Below are 15972 nucleotides of genomic sequence, written 5' to 3'. Positions count from 1 at the left end.
ATGTCCACACTGCTGGGGTCTATGCAAGTGGTCCGAGTAGACAGGGGTTAAATACTGCTTGATTTAATTAACAGATGAAGTCACCTAATCTGTGGACTGTGTCCGTAACGCAATATTGACATATAATGAACTGTCTAGCTTTTCAATGGACACGGGCAATTCAGACGCTTTCTGTACCATCAGTCTCTTAAAACATGAGTGAAAATAAGTAATTGTAAAAGGAAGAAGATAAACCAAGTCGAAAGAATATGTTATTTATAAGGCGATGTTACAACTTTTCCTTACTTTTTCTATAATAAAAAGAGCTTTGAAGAGTTAATTTTCTGGAAAACTTTAGATGTTAACTTAAAAATACGTTTCTGTTGCACTGGGGTAGTTCTTAAAGATGCTACGTCTCCGTTGGGGACTATTTGCCCTTGTGGAATGTTTGTTCTCTCTTCAGACTTCCAAATAAAGAAATATTGGAAAACAATACCTGTAAAGTAACCTGGTGATTCTGTTCATTCATCACTTCAGACTCTATACTCCTGAATTACTAAATAAGTGCTCCGATGCCAAGCCAGTGAGCAAGTGATGCGTTTTCAAACCACAGCTTCTGGGTAACACACCTGGGTTATTTATAGTGAATTCGTCACCTACAAAACAGTGTTTCATAAGAAAGAAGGCTCAGTGATGTATTAGTCCTCCCTCTATCCCCACTGCCAGCACACAGACACTTCCCTTCAAATTTGACTTTATTTTCACTAACTTGACAAAATTTGTCAAAGTTGACATTGATTAAAATGACATTTATAGTGCCCAGGAAGTAAAAGAGGTCTTCAGCATAAAACATTGCTCCGATGAGCAAGTATAAATCACCGAGATTAAAATGTCATCTGTCTTGGTTGAGTGGCCACGTGATCTCCGTGAAAATTCTCAACAGCAAGCAAGGAACAGAGTGTCTTCTAAGCAATGACAGCTTGGATTTTCTCCGTGGCATGGGCATCTCTTCGTATCCGGATATCAGATGTTGGCTTTATGCCTATTCTGTTCATCAAGGACCCATTTTGAGCCCTGCGGCACCCATGTTCTCATGGATGGTGGTCTTTGATTCTTCCAGATTCAAGATTTGGCTCTTGTACTTCTCTTGCCAATCTTCCACGATGTACTGGTGGTAGGGGTCGTTGGAGTGCTCTCGCCGCTTGGACTTCACTGTGCTCACCAGGATAGCTACGATGATGAAAGAGAACATTCCGATCATGACCATGAGGTACAGGATGACGTAGTAGAAGTTCTCAGCATCGAGTTTGGCTTGTAAGTCCTCTTGCTCAGCTGTTGTGTTCCTGCGCCAATTGTCCATATAAGTAATAAAAATCCTTTTGAAGACATCTTCCAGCGTCTGTGTCAGATTGGATAAAGCAGGCATATCTCCCTCCTGCTGCAATTGGAATGATAAAATAGATGAACAGGGTGACAAACACTGACTCTCCATTTGGCTACTTTAAGGGGTAAAGAGAGGGGAATGCAAGGGGGAGATAATACAATTTCTTCTTTACCCAGCTGGTGATTGATTGAGTGCCTATTTTTTTTTTTTATTCTTTAAGCTTTGCACATGCATATTTATGCACTTTTTGGGTGCAGGATACCTTACAATAAAAGTTTGATGGAGGACATAAAACTATGTGTAGTATGCCCATTTACATATGTAAATAAACGTAAACATGCAAATGACAATGGAAGAAAGACAGGAACTAGTTCAAAGCGTTAATAGTGGGTGATATACCTAATGAAAATTTTTCCTTCTTAATACTCTTCTCACCTTCCAAATTTTCATCAATCATCTTGCACTGCTTTGTTTTTAAACAGGTCACCTCACAATAGCTAGCATAATGCCTTGTTCTCAACAGGCATTCCTCAGGCATCAGCGGAATGAAGGGGCGACTCATGTCATGCATATTCCTCAAATGCACCTCTCCTCTCCCTCCTCACTGGTGCTGCCCAGCTGCCAACATCTCTCACCTCGATGACACAATGCCTTGCAATGTGACCCTCCCCCAAGCCGTCTCCTGGGGACATATCTGTCCCTCTCTGCCCTCCACAGCAGTCACTGTGCTCTTTTAAAGAAGGAAATGGGATCATATCCCCTTGCTTTTAAAACCATTCAGTCCTTTCCTATAACACTTATAATAAAATCCTAGTTCCTTCATGGGGTTCACCTGGCTTGGCCTGAGCTGGCCCCTGACCACCTCCCCAACAACTCTATCCTCATGACAACTGGTCATCCTGGCCTTCCTTCCTCCAAGTCAATAAACACTCTCCTGCTTCAGGACATTTGCACATTCTCTTCCGCAAAGAATAATTTTATCCTTTCTCTTCCCTCTGCTACCTCCTTTACCCTCTTGGTCCCGGCTTAATTGTCACTTCTGAGAAAACTCCCTGGCTCTGCTCTAACTCAGTTCTGCCCCCTCCCGGCCACCACTCTTCTCCAATAGCATCTTATTTTTTTTTCTTTGAAGCCCTTTTCACAATATGTGCTAATTATGCATGTATATCACTGGTGTGTGTGTGTGTGTGTGTGTGCATGCGTGTGTGTGTGTGTGTGTGTGTGTGTGATTATCAGCTTACAGTGTCATCTTCCCTCAGAAGTCCATGAGGACAGGACTCATATCGCCTTTGCCTACCTTGGGACAGAAAATGTGGGCACAGAGCCCGACATATCAAAGGCACGCAATGGATGTTGAATGAATAAATGGATGTGCCAGGCACACGAGGGGCATTGGAAATGCGGAGATGATGAATATGAGATTTCTGTCTGTGGTAGCTCAGTGTCACGGGAGAACTGCAAACAAATGGCAATGAGAAGGAACAAAGAGTTGTCAGAGGTCTGAACGAAGCGATAAGGGAGCTCAGAGAGTGGAGCTGAACGTGGTGCATAGATGGAACAAACAGGTGTGAACAGAACTGGAAGGAATGTAGACAGGAAGTGAACCTGGGATTGGCCAGGACCTACAGGTTTGCCCAGTCAATAAAAGCCCGAACAACCTAACAGTGAGTTTGCCTAATGCCCTGCTGAAAACAATGCCCCTTCTCTTGAACATGTCTTTCATTTCTTCTTTTGAGGAGAGAGGTTTCCAATCTCCCCACCTGTGGAAAGGGCACAAGTACACGTCCAGGTCATTCTCTGACGGCTGCCCAACATTTCATTCATTGAGAATTACGGTAACTAAGGTAATAGACTTTTTTCAATCTGATGTTTTAAGTCCTATTATTCAAAGGAACTCAGGTCTTCCTCTTGCTCTTCCCTCCATGCAAGCCCTAGAGAGTTGAAAAGAAACTTGACAAATGGATAAGATTGCCCCAAAGTACATACCAAGCACATTTTCCAAGCAACGTAGCAGAGACCTGCTTTCTCCCCCTTAAAATAATACAGTTCACTGTGAAGAGTAGAGCTAAGCTGGCTTTAATCCTACCTGAGACATCACCACTGGCTCCTTAACCCTCCCAGAGATGAGATCTAGTCATTTTGGGGGAGGTCACGCTTATTTCATCAATCAAAAGACAACCCACCTCTCTGTGCTGTGTCAGGGCTGGTCTTACAGGTATGATTCCTTCACCTGTGAGTGTTCTCACCCTATGCTTCTGCCAAGCCCTCTCCACATCTTCATCCAATAAAGAAACTGTGATTTCACCAGCTTGTATATTCCCCCTTCCACACCCTCTAGAGAGAATTCAGTTTCCTTTTATGAAGCCAAATGGAAAACTGGATAGAATATAGAGACAAGTAAAAAAAAAAAAAAAAGGACCAGAGGAGCTAAGTGTACAGAACGAAGGGCTGGTGGAAGGGTAGAGAAATCCCAGGAGTGAGTGGGGAGGGAAATTCAGTCTGGGGGAGGGTGCTGAGCAAATGCAGGGCAGCAGAAAACTAGCAAGGGGAAGGGGGAGCCCCTTCTGGGCTAAGAATCAGCTCCCCTGCAGTGTTTTTTCTAAGGTGCTCTCAAGATTAGAATTATTCTAGTTGTTTTGGCTTATTGGACAGCATTTTTTGGATACTACTCCAGTATCCACATGAGGCCCTGCCTTGGATCTGAGTCTCCTCCCAGAGAGGTGGTAGCATTGCAAACTCCTAAGTGCTCTGAGCTCCTCTGCCCACCTTGCCTCCCACGTATCTCCTTTGTGGGCTCTGCCACAGTGCTTGGAATTCTGTGCCGCCTCTGAGCGGAGGAAGCCCAGTAGGATAGGGCACACCCACTGCCAACACTGTTCTGCGAATGTTTTCATCAAAGCAATGGCATCACCTGTGAAAAATCTGGGCCAGCTCCTAACTTATAAGAGTCCTCAATTGTGAGTCCCCTGTCTTTTCAGGGCTCTGAGAGAATGGGGACATAGGAGAGGTATGTTTCGATGCTCGGCAAGACCATCCAGGACAGGGTGCCTCAAGGGAAGCCTCAAAATTCCACAGCTAAAATAGGAACGGGGCACTTTAAGTAAGTATTGAGGGGGAGGGCAGATGCAGCCCAAAGGAGAGAGGAGAGGGCATTGGAGTAACCTTGGTCTTCTGATGTCCCTGAGTTAGCCCTGCAGAGGAAGAAAGAAATACAATTTCTATAGGACAAAGGAGCTGAGTCTTTCCGGACTCACACATAAAAATGGCGGTATGTTCTTATAGTTTAGAAACCACCCCCGCCCCTCAACTCCGTCTGTGGTCACCTCATCCACAAGCTCTTCCCCAGACCTCTGTCTGAGTTGGAGGTCCCTTTCTGTGCTTCTGCGAACTTCCATGTTTGTCTGTTTGCTCGTTTTCAATTACCCAGGTATTGTGAGCTCATTCATGTGATACTCAGAACCACTCTCTGACACTGGGATTATTACCTCCAACTTACAGACAAGGAAACATGTTCAGAGAGCTGAAGTAACTTGGAGCATAATTACACGAGAACTTGAGCTGCTGGGGGCAGGGATCTACTCTTCTATGTATCTTGGAATCCCAGGGCCCTGTATCATGGTTGGTACATCACAGATCTTTACGAAATGTTTGGTGAATCAATGACTGTTCTTCTCTCGTGTACTATGGATTTCAAATGATCTTCAACTTACTTGCAGGAGAGGAAGGGATTTACGAACTCCGTGAAAACTGAAATTAAACAATCTGATTTTATTCTCCCCCCTAAAAGTATGCATAGGCTAGGCACATACAAAGCTCTGCATTCAATTTCAGGGGACTCCTGGGCTCCCTAAAGCCCAACCAAGTATCCCTGCGACAAAACATCTTTGAGTTGAGGGACTCCAGTGCTGGGTTCCACTGGAGTTGTTTGGGTTTGTTTCAAGGTATGAGCAGGGCAGCATTCGCCAACCTGTTGCTGGAGCTAAATACTGATTATTTGTTCAGCTCTTCTAACATGGACAAAGGCTCATGGCAAAGCTTTTGGGGCACCTGGGTGGCTCAGTCAGTTGAGCGTCCGACTCTTGATTTCAGCTCAGGTATGATCTCAGCGTCGTGGGATCGGGCTCTGCGCTCAGCGGGGAGTCTGCTGGAGGTTCTCTCTCTCCCTCTCCCTCTGCCCCACCCGCTCCCCTCTCTCTTTCTCAAATAATATATTATTATATTATATTACATATTATATATATTTATTTATCTTTAAGAAACAAAGCAGATCAAGAGGTGCTTCTTGATGAGACTTAATCATAGAATGAAAAGGGCTCAGGTAGATTAAGTACCTGGCCCTTGACCAGGCTGGAAAAATTGAGTCCAAGGGGGATTCCTATTTTGAGCACTGTTGCATGAGACATGGCTGAGTAATCCATCGTCTGTTCCATAACCAAGGGAAAAGCGAATCAGTGTGTGAAAGCAATTTTACTGATGGACATTATGCTAGAATGTTCTAATAGGTTTACATTTATGATACTCAGAATAACTACTTAACTGATAGGCCTTGATCATGTTGGGTATACATATTCTCCCTCTCTCAGCAGAACACATAATAAGCGTTGAGTAATGTGAAGATTGTTACATATGTTCTGTTGAACCATATGAAACTGCCATTTCTATATGTTAAATATGGTCAGTACTGGCAATTTCATATGGTACAACCTAACATAGGTTCAACATATGGTTCAACCTAACCTGTATTTTCAGGCATTTTCAATAAATAGTTCTTGCTCAAAGAATAGGATGGGCCTCTAAAGATTATTTAGGCTGGCCTGCTCATCTGGCAGGTGCAGTAAGTATAGCCCAGAGAGCTTAAGTCACCTGTCCAGCATCACAGGACTTACATGTTGGCCATGGTGCTGGGACTGGAAACCTAAGTCACCCAGGCTAGCACCCAGCACCCACTGGGCCCTAGCAGAGGTCACACGTTCCAATAATGCCCCATTTCCATCACCTGTGACTGGGCAGCTCGGCTGGGTAAAAGAAATGAGACCAAGACGACGGTTTCAGCTCACGTACACCAAGTAGTTGTGCCGTATCTTCAGGACACATAATGATCCCCTGATTCCAGCTGTGTCTGTCACAGGTGTGTGTCCTTCACAACAGAGACAATCTGGACACTATGAAGAAAGTAACACCCACTTGATCCCAAAATCCGAAGTTCTGTTTTCTTGAAAGATGGTGGTGGGGCGCTGGGTGGCTCAGTCGGTTAAGTGACCAACTCTTGGTTTCAGCTCAGGTCGTGATCTCGGGGTTGTGAGACCCAGCCCTGCGTCAGGCTCCATGCTCAGCAGGGAGTCTGCTTAAGACTCTCCCTCTGCCCCTCCTTCTTTCAATAAATAAATTAATCCTCAAAAGAAAACAAAGAAAGATGGTGGATCATTAGCATCACCTGGACCTAAGAAGACAGTGAAGTCTTTTGTTGTTTATTGTTTTTTAGAGTTTTAGAGAGAGAGGGAGTGCACAGTGGCGGGGAAGGGGAGAGGGAGAGAGAGGATCTTAAGTAGGTTCCATGTTCAGCACGGAGCTAGACACGGGGCTCGATCCCATGACCCCGAGATATGACCTGAACCGAAATCAAGAGTCAGACGCTTAACCAACTGAGCTTACCCAGGCGCCCCGAACTCTTTCATTTTTATATCAAGAAGATAAAAGGATATGATTATCTGCATTTACCACGAACATTCCATAAAAACACTTTCAAAATTTTCATTGGAGTATGAAGAATTGAGGAAGGAAAACAATAGCAAGAATTAGAATGAGAATGAGAGGGACAAGGGGAAAAAGAAGAGGAAGGAGAGAAAGGAAAAGAAGCAGAGGAAGGAGAAGAACAGAGAGAGAGGAAAGAAAGAAAGAAGGAAAGGCCATCTTATACCAGGAAAATCACTTTTATAAATGTCTAGAAAAGGGAAATCGATCACTTTGTTACTTAATTTCTCAAAAAATAATTTGCGATAGCAGCTTACCTAGGCAGTGCGTGAGCGGCGTGAGAGCCCCTGCTACAGCGAGGCTGCTCTGAACCCCCTGATTGCCGTTGGCAAGCTCTCCGGGACTATGCATAAATCCCGGCCTCCCGGGCACCCTCTGCTTGCAGCCAACCAAGGCTTTGTTAGCCGCAGTCTGCGATCTCGGCTTTTATGAACGCCAATGTTTAATCTAATCTTACGTGGAAAGTTAAATACCGGGCGGCAGTTGGGAATAACCTTGGTGCCTGATGGGGTGTGCCCGCTTGGAGGCTGGCATTGGGTAGAGGCACCACAAGCTCCCTCCTCGGGCCCCGTGATGCCAGCCCCGACCAGGACACTGGCCACAGTGAGCCCCCCTCCTCAGGGAAAGGCTTAGCGGACAGCACGTCCCCCGCTGAACTTGTGCCGAGGGCAAGCATCCCAGGGAGACGAGATGAACATGGCCATCTCTGGGTGGGTGTGGGTTGAGGGGAAGGCCAGAATGCCTCCTGGCAAGGGCCCCTATTCTAACCACCTCCTCCTAAACCTGGTTTGGTTTAAAAACTCCTCTTTGAGACAATTTTCAAGTGGCTTTACAGCAACACGGTTATCTTGTGCAGTAGAGACCGGCCACAGTAAAGGTACTATACAAAGGACACGGAAGCAAGTCCAGGGAATTATGTAAAGACCCCGAAAGAGCCAAACACTCTCTGTTTACCAAAAGATCCTCTTCTATCATGGTGGGAGTCCTTGGAACTGAACAGAGTGGGGCTTGGTAAGAGCTAATACCTATTATTAGCACATGTTATCACGTGCCAGGTCCTTTTCAAATGCTTTCATTTATCAGTCTCATGCAATCGTTGCGACAACCCAATGGAAAGGGACTCTGAGCTTTACAGTGAAAGAATCCAGGCACAGAGAGGTCAAGAGCTCAGGATAACATAGAGGGAGAGCCAGGATTTGAATCTAACCCCGAATGGTGGCCAGAGTAGTGACATACCACCAACATCACTTGAAGGTCATAGGGCTGCCCATCACTCTGTCATAGAGCTGTGCAAAGTAAGATGACCTTTGTTTTACGATTGAATTTTCTCATCCGACGGTGCTCTGAGCAATGTGGCTTGAGGTGCACTGGGTGGCAGGAGGAAGGTGGCTAGGAAATCATATTATCTACAGCTCCTCATAGTAGTTAACACGGTGTGATCTGAAGAAGCACAAGGATCTCTGTAACTCCACGCCAGGCTCTCATGACACCATTTGTCCTCATAGATTGTCTTCACCGAACTCGATTAGGCAACCTCAACCAGACAAAAATGGTTTGATGGTCCAATTGGGCTGAAAGTGTCTCCAGAGAAACGAAGTTCAAATGGCTCCCAGGGAAATTCCACTGGGGCAACTCTGCCACCTGCTGGTGGAAACAAGGAACCAACGTCTCCCTCACTCCTGAACCGGTCTTGGCCATTTCCTTTGGTGTCTTGCATTCTCCTAGTGCAAAGGTGAGGAGAATCAAAACAGCGTGCAAGTCTACACTTCAGTAATTTGAGGCCGGACTGGAAGGCAATACATCATAGAGGCTGAGAGCTTGGCTTTGGAGGCTGACCAACCAGGTGAGCAAATTACTTACATCCCTGATCTCTGGATCCTTCATCTGGAAAATGGGAAGATTAAGAGCCCCTACCTCATTGGGTTGTCACCAAAGTTAAATGAGAGAGTGAATGGAAAGCACTTAGTACCGAACCCGACCCATAGTAAGATAGGAAGTGTTTTATACGTATTAGCTTTTGCTAATATTTTTTAGAGAACTAAGCAAGAGAACATGGCAGTGAGAAGCAGAGCTTGACCAGACGTCACCAAAGAAAAGAACATTGTAGCTCTGTGTGAAGAGTAGCTCCTTAGTGGTTTATTTTTAGATCGCTCCTACTCATGCCCTGATACTCAATTCACACAACTGGGACGAGATGAGGACCTGACAAAGTGGGTGCAGAAGTGGAGTATACATATGACCCAAGCATCAGCTGCGGGCTGGAGAAGAAAATGGGGGGAGGACAGAGCTGTTCCGTGTCTACCCTGACAGGCTTCAGCTCCCCTGGCCTCTGCAAAAGGCTCTCAATAGATTCACTCTGCATTGTCCCCCACAGGAGAGTAAAACGGTATCTGCCAGAAAGCGAGGTTCATAAAAGCAAATGTTCTCTTTGAAAATCAAATTGCAACCCACACCTTTACAGAGCTCCTCTGCCTACATATGGCATATGTTTTTAAAGCCCAGGGAGTTGAGTCTGCTTTTGGATTTAAACTTGGATGTTACCCAGTCCACATCCAGCACTACAAACCCAAAATTCCTTCGAAAGATAAGCACAGCGGAAGACTGTTTAGAATTTAGCCTGCCTTTCCAGCTACAAGTACTGTGTTTAGGACACCACTATGATACAAACCAAAAGACTAGCAACTGCTAGCGGCAAGTAATGGGGAATGCAGGAAGTTGGGTAATTGTCTTTGGAGAATTTCAGGTCAGTCAGTGCCTCTCTGCTCCAGGCAATCCTGCTAGGAGATATCCCGTAGAGGCTTTATCTACTGACCTCCTGTTATGGTAGGTAACTCTATGCCACATCCTGTTTCCTTCTCCACACCCTCCCCAGTATCTCACAATTCACAGTTAAATCCAAATTCAGACTTTGCATTTCTATAGTGGTGGAAATACTCTTCTCAGATGACCTAATCACCTCTCTCCTATACAAAATTTTGGTTTTCAAGGAGTAAATTATGATTTTGTTTTTTTCATTTTCACAAAGCTATACCTCTCAATGGCTCAACGTCATTACTCATTAGGGAAATGAACTTACAACCACAATGAGATATGACTACACACCTACTGGAATGGCTAAAGTCCTTTCTAAAGAACCAACACCGCCAAATGTTGATGAGAATATGGAGTAACTGGAACTTTCTTACATTGCTGGTGGGAGCATAAAATGGTACCACCACTTGGAAACATCTTGGTACTTTCTTAGAAAGTGACCACAGGGCCTTAACAATCCCACTCTTAGGTATTTACCCAAAATAAGTGAAAAAAAGTGTGTCCACACAAAGACTCACACGTGAATGTTCCTAGCAGCTTTATTCATAATACCTAAAAACTGGGAATAACCCAAATATCCCTCAATAGATAAATAGCTAAACAAATTGTAGTGTATCTATACCATAGAATATTGCTCAACAATAAAAAGGAACAAACTAATGATACATGCAACAGCGTGGATAAATCTCAAAAACATTATCTGAGCAAAAGAAGTCAGATACACAAGAAAAGCTGAACTGTATGATTCCATTTCTAGAAATTACAGAAAAGGCAAAAGTAATCTACAGTGCCAGTAAGCAGGTCAGTTGTTTCCTGGGGCCAAGTAAGGGGAAGATTGGCTGCAAAAGATTGAAATTTATGATCATAATTTATGGGGTGACTGAATGGTTGTAGATCTTGATGGTGGTGGTAGTTACTGGGTGTATATATTTGTCAAGATTCACTGACCTGTACCCTTAAAATGGATACATGTAATTTTATGTAAAGTCTACCACAATAAAATTGATTTCTTTTTTTTTAAAGATTTTATTTATTTATTTGAGATAGAGAGAAGAGCATAAGCAGGGGGAGGGGCAGAAGGAGAAACAGACTCCCCACTGAGCAGAGAGCCCGATGCAGGACTCGATCACAGGACCCTGGGATCATGACCTGGGCCAAAGGCAGACACTTAACCGACTAAGCCACCCAGGTGCCCAATAAAATGATTTCTTAAAAATCCATGTGTATGTAGTTGACTCGTAAATTTATGTCCCAGGCCAGTCCTCTCCTCTGAACTTCAGACTCAAATGTCCAAATGCTTGCTTGACATTTCCATGTGGATGTCTAAGGGGCATCTCAACTTCAAGGTCCAAACAGAACTTTTGATTCTCCCACCAAATCTGCTCCTCCCTCTGCCCCATCTCAGCAAAGTGGCCCCACCATCTTCCCAGTTCCTTAAGCCAAAACCCTAAGAAATAGTGTTGACCCCTTTCTTTTTCTCACCTCCTTGTTGGGGAACATCATCGAAAAGATGTGACCACTCACTGACCTGTGAGCTGGATGGGGGCACTTGGAGGCTCCTCATACCCCACCCTGTCCTTGGAATGTGGGTTCTGCTCGCCTTTTCTTCTCCCCGAGGTTGCTCCAAGAACATGGCCTTGAGATAATGATGTGGTGTTGAGAACACCTGCACAGTATATGTGTCGAGACCCAGTTAAGGCCTCTTTATAAACTTTTAAGAGTAGGCAACCAGGTGTGGGGATCCATTTGTCTTGATGCCGCCCAAGGCAAGGCTCATATGTAAATTCCCTTTGGAACTTTAAACCTGCCACCTACCAGCCTGGGGTGGCCATCTCTCTCTTAGAGCTCTTGCTGCCCTCTGAGTACAGGGGCCAGTTTCAGGTTATACAGGGAAGCTGCTGGGAGGGTTGCAAACCAACGGTTTCACATCCAATCCATTAGCAAATACTGTTGACTGTCTCCCATCCAAGAAAAGGCTCTCCAAGCCTTTGAGCATGGCTGTATGAATTTGCCTACTGGGTGACATTGAACCTACCAGAAACTTAGCAACCCATCTCAACTTCTTTGAAAGACATGCTGGGGCTTGTGTGTTAACTAGTGTAATAGCCAAATGCAAAGAAGAATTACAACCCATTTCATGAGCCAGCCAGATAGCTGTTCTCAGAATCTTGCCCTTTGTTGTACTTTCTCCCTGTTGCCCTGAACCTACTTCTTCTCATTTCTGCACAGACTCTTTGACCTTGTCTCCTTTGCCTGGAAAACAAGAAATTCAGCTTTGTTTGTTACTTCTCTAGTGGTTTTGGGTTTTAATTTGACACCTCAGAACATACCCCAAATCGGTCTAGTTTCTTCAAACCACCATCAGCTCATGGCTGAACTGTGTCATGACTTACTGTCTTCAGCTTTCCACTCTTTGTCCCCATTCAGCCCCTTCTAAGAGGGACCACATAAATCAGAACATGCTGGTGCCTGTATGAATCTCTCCACTGGTTTCCCAGCATCCTCAGAATAAAGTCCAGAATGCCTGGTGCCATAGAGCACCTAGACCCTGGTCCCCTCTCTGACCTCTCCTTCCTCTGTAGCCTGATCCTGCCTCCCTGCTCTTCTCATTTCTGCCTTAGGATCTGCATTAGTTTATCATTGTGGCTGTAACAAAATACCATAAGCTTAGTGACGTAAAACAACACCAGTGTTTGATCTTGAAGTTCTGGGGGTCAAAAGTCCAAAGTGTGGGTAGGGTGGTTCCTTCTGGAGACTGGAGGGAGAGCCTACTTCCTCTGGAGGCCGCCCTAATTCCTTGGAAGGGGGTGATGGCCCTTCCTCATGTCATGCCAACCTCTGCTTCCACCATCACATCTTCTGACCTCTAACTGACCCTCCTGCCTTCCTCTTCTAAGGACCTTGGTGATTGCATTAAGCCTGCCCAGACAAACCAGGATAATCTTCTCATCGCGAGCCTTTTATTCAATCACAACTGCAAAGTCCCTTTTACCACATAAGGGAAGCATGTTCACAGGTTCCAGGGATTGGGGTGTGGGCATCTTGGAGGGACCATTATTCAGCTGACCACAGCACCTTTGCATCGGCTGTTCCTTCTGCCTGGAATGCTCTTCCCCCAGATCTTAGCACAGCTCACTTCTTCTTCACTTCAAATGGCATCTTCTCAGACAGGTGTTTTCCTGCTGTCCCAATCTGTCACACTGGAACCCACCCTAATCACCAGTCATCCTACTTTATTTTCCTTGTAGCATTTTTTTATTATCTGAGTTGTGCAGGGCTGCCTCTCTCTGTGGTGTAGGTCAGGCCATGCATAATGGGAGGAAGCCCTCATGGAGAGTGGGAACGGAGTCCGTGCACAGCCCACACCCTGTGTGTGTGTGTGGCATCTTTGAATTCTGAACTTACCTCTTTCATTGCTTGCTATTTCCTTTTCCTGCCTCTAACTAGCACTTGAGCTCCGTGACAGCAAGAACTTTGTTTGTGTTGTTTTTCCCGAGTCTGGTTGAACAACAGCTCTCGATGCTTCCCAAACTCTCGGAAAAGACTGCAACTCTAGATTCGGGTGCTGAGGGAAGCCAAGCACCCCATCTATTTACAAGGTACTGAGATTATTCTTCCAATCAAAAATATACTTGGAATAGAAACTTTGCATCCTTTTGAGAGCATTAACAATACTTGAAGTTTCCAAATGGGACTCCTAAAATAGGACATTTCCTTTGATGGTTTTAGAACGAGCATATCAGATTTTGTGAAAGGCTGGAGTTGAATGTGCTGAGAAACCACTGGTACTCTCATGAGCTGCACACGGAGCTGCTTCTTCTTCTTCTTCTTCTTCTTCTTTTAAAGATTTTATTTATTTATTTGACAGAGAGAGAGAGACAGCCAGCGAGAGAGGGAACACAAGCAGGGGGAGTGGGAGAGGAAGAAGCAGGCTCCCAGCAGAGCATGGAGCCCGATGCGGGGCTCGATCCCAGCACCCTGGGATCACGCCCTGAGCCGAAGGCAGACGCTTAAGGAATGAGTCACCCAGGCGCACCCCCCCCTTTTTAAAGATTTTATTTATTTATTTGACAGAGAGAGAGAGACAGTTTGACAGAGAGAGAGACGGTACATGAAGCTTCTAATTTCTCTGCGTAGCTTCAGAATATTATAAGAGCTGACAAGGGCTCTGGATGCCATTTGACTGAGGAGTCACTAGAATGTTCTGTCTTCTTTAAGTCGAAAACAAGCTTGACTTTTTCCAACAAATATGGCTTCATCAAGAACTCTGCTCCCCAAACATGTGGGGATTTTGCTAAGAATCAGGCCTACCTTTGCTTAGAACCCAGGTCCTGTTAGTGCACCCAACAAACCTCTTTCCAGAGGGTTCTTTCCAGACGTGTCATTGGCAATATCTCCCCTCATTCCCAAGCCCTTCGTTTGGGCACTGTGTTGAGTGGGTTTTCTCTGGAGCTTCTGTGTCTAATTCAAAGACAGAAGTCCAGGCTGGAGAGTCTCTAGGAACAGAAGAGACCGACCCCCCCCAGCACGGCGTGGGAACACCCACCCCACCCACCCATTGCCATGGACTCCCAGCCCTTCTGCCCTCCTGACGCAAGCAGGATTGGCCTCAGTGGGGGACATCGGCTAAACCCAAGCACCTGCTCCCTTAAGAAATATTTCCTAAGAACTCTGTCTCCTTGAAAATTTAGAACAAACCCATGATTCCTTACCTGGTCTTGGAGAAAACCATCTCCAGGCCTCTGCTGGGTTCCAAAGTGTGGGAGCTTTAAGAATTTGCTTCACCTCAGACCCGTCAGGATGGCTGCTATCAAAAAAGCAAACAGACAGACATTGGTAAGGATGTGGAGAAACTGGACGCTTCGCACACCATTGGTGGGAATTCAAAATGGCAGAGTTGCTACACAAGACAGTGTGGAGGTGCCTCCAAACAATTAAAACTAGAACTACCGTATGATCCAGCAATCCCAGGTCTGGGAATTTATCCCAAAGAATTGAAATCGGGGTTCTCGAAGGGATATCTGCATCCCCGTGTTCATTGCAGCACTATCCACAGCAGCCAAGACGTGGGGGAAAAACCCTACGAGTCCACCAACAGATAAATGGGTGAAGAGCGTGGGGCATGCACATACAATGGGATATCAGTCAGCCTTTAAGAAGAGGAAACTTCTATGTGACAACACGGAGACACCCGGAGGACATCAGGCTGAGCAAAATCAGCTGGTCACAGAAAAACAGACACTCCCTGTTTGCACTTCTCTGAAATGTCTAGAATAGTCAATTCAGAGAATCAGAGAGTGGAATGGTGGTTGCTGGCGACTGGCGGGAGGCAGAGATGGGGAGTGACTACCCAACAGGCACAAAGTTTCAGTCGAGCCAGATGAGAAGGCTCCAGAGATCTGCTGTCTAACATGGTCCCTGCAGTGAGCAATGTGGCATCACGCACGGAAAGATCGGTAAGAGGGTAGGGCGCGTGCAAAATGTTCTTCCCACAGTAAAATAAAATTAAAAACCAAAGAATTTGCGTCCAGTTAGCAACCTCAAGGAGAAAGCTCAGCTTTACTGAGTATTCAGAAAAAGGATGGCCCAGGGGCACCTGCTGTCCAGTTCTGGAGAATTCCTGACGACCACTTTCTGTTGTATGGTCTTTCAAGCTTGATAGGTTCCCCTCTGCTGGGCTAGAAAAAGAGAGTCTACACTGGAGGCTGCGGTGTTCAGAACAACCACACTGTGTCCCCACAGCGCTGTCAAGTGCGCGTGACTCATAAGCTACTGAGTCCAGAGGTGTTCAGTTGTGTGGAGCTGATAAAAACAGCCTCGGGCCGCTGTGGGGGGGAGAGCCCTCTTCCCCGCTGGCCCTCACTGCCGAGAGCCCTTAGCAAGGCTTTGGGTTGATTTCCTTTTAAATTTTTATTTTAGAGAGTGATGAATATAACCATTCTATCTATTTCTGGTTTATTATTTTTATTTTGAAATCATGATAGACTCAGAGGAAGTGGCAAAAGTGCTGAGTCCCCCCTGCGCTTCACCCAGCTTCCCCCCAATGG

General features: G+C 45.5%; 2 protein-coding genes across 5 annotated transcripts in view; both read right to left on the bottom strand.

Annotated features, from left to right (window-relative positions):
- Nucleotides 1-14726, bottom strand: part of SMIM11 (small integral membrane protein 11) — a 29745-nt gene extending 15019 nt beyond the window's left edge. Inside the window, exon 1 of the mRNA XM_057306846.1 lies at nucleotides 14638-14726. Coding sequence (XP_057162829.1) covers nucleotides 14638-14657 — 20 coding nt within the window. The 5' untranslated portion in view covers nucleotides 14658-14726. The remainder of the gene's footprint in view (nucleotides 1-14637) is intronic.
- On the bottom strand, nucleotides 717-14726 carry KCNE2 (potassium voltage-gated channel subfamily E regulatory subunit 2). Of its 4 annotated transcripts, XM_048214868.2 has the most exons (3): nucleotides 14638-14726; nucleotides 14278-14386; nucleotides 717-1417 (listed from the first exon to the last, which is right to left on the bottom strand). In XM_048214868.2, exons 2-3 carry the CDS (start codon nucleotides 14308-14310, stop codon nucleotides 1034-1036), a joined length of 417 nt encoding a protein of 138 aa, XP_048070825.1. In that variant the 5' UTR covers nucleotides 14311-14386; nucleotides 14638-14726; the 3' UTR covers nucleotides 717-1033. The 4 variants fall into 4 exon arrangements, with proteins under 4 accessions (XP_048070825.1, XP_026365400.1, XP_057162828.1 ...); XM_026509615.4 differs by lacking the exon at nucleotides 14278-14386 and having other exon boundaries at nucleotides 14638-14725; XM_057306845.1 differs by lacking the exons at nucleotides 14278-14386; nucleotides 14638-14726 and adding an exon at nucleotides 7372-7523.
- Nucleotides 14727-15972: the final 1246 nt, after the last annotated feature.

Source organism: Ursus arctos, unplaced genomic scaffold, assembly GCF_023065955.2.
Source record: "Ursus arctos isolate Adak ecotype North America unplaced genomic scaffold, UrsArc2.0 scaffold_4, whole genome shotgun sequence".
Taxonomy (NCBI): domain Eukaryota; kingdom Metazoa; phylum Chordata; class Mammalia; order Carnivora; family Ursidae; genus Ursus; species Ursus arctos.
The sequence above is the reverse complement of the archived record's forward strand: the minus strand, read 5'-3'. Positions and strand labels throughout refer to the sequence as shown.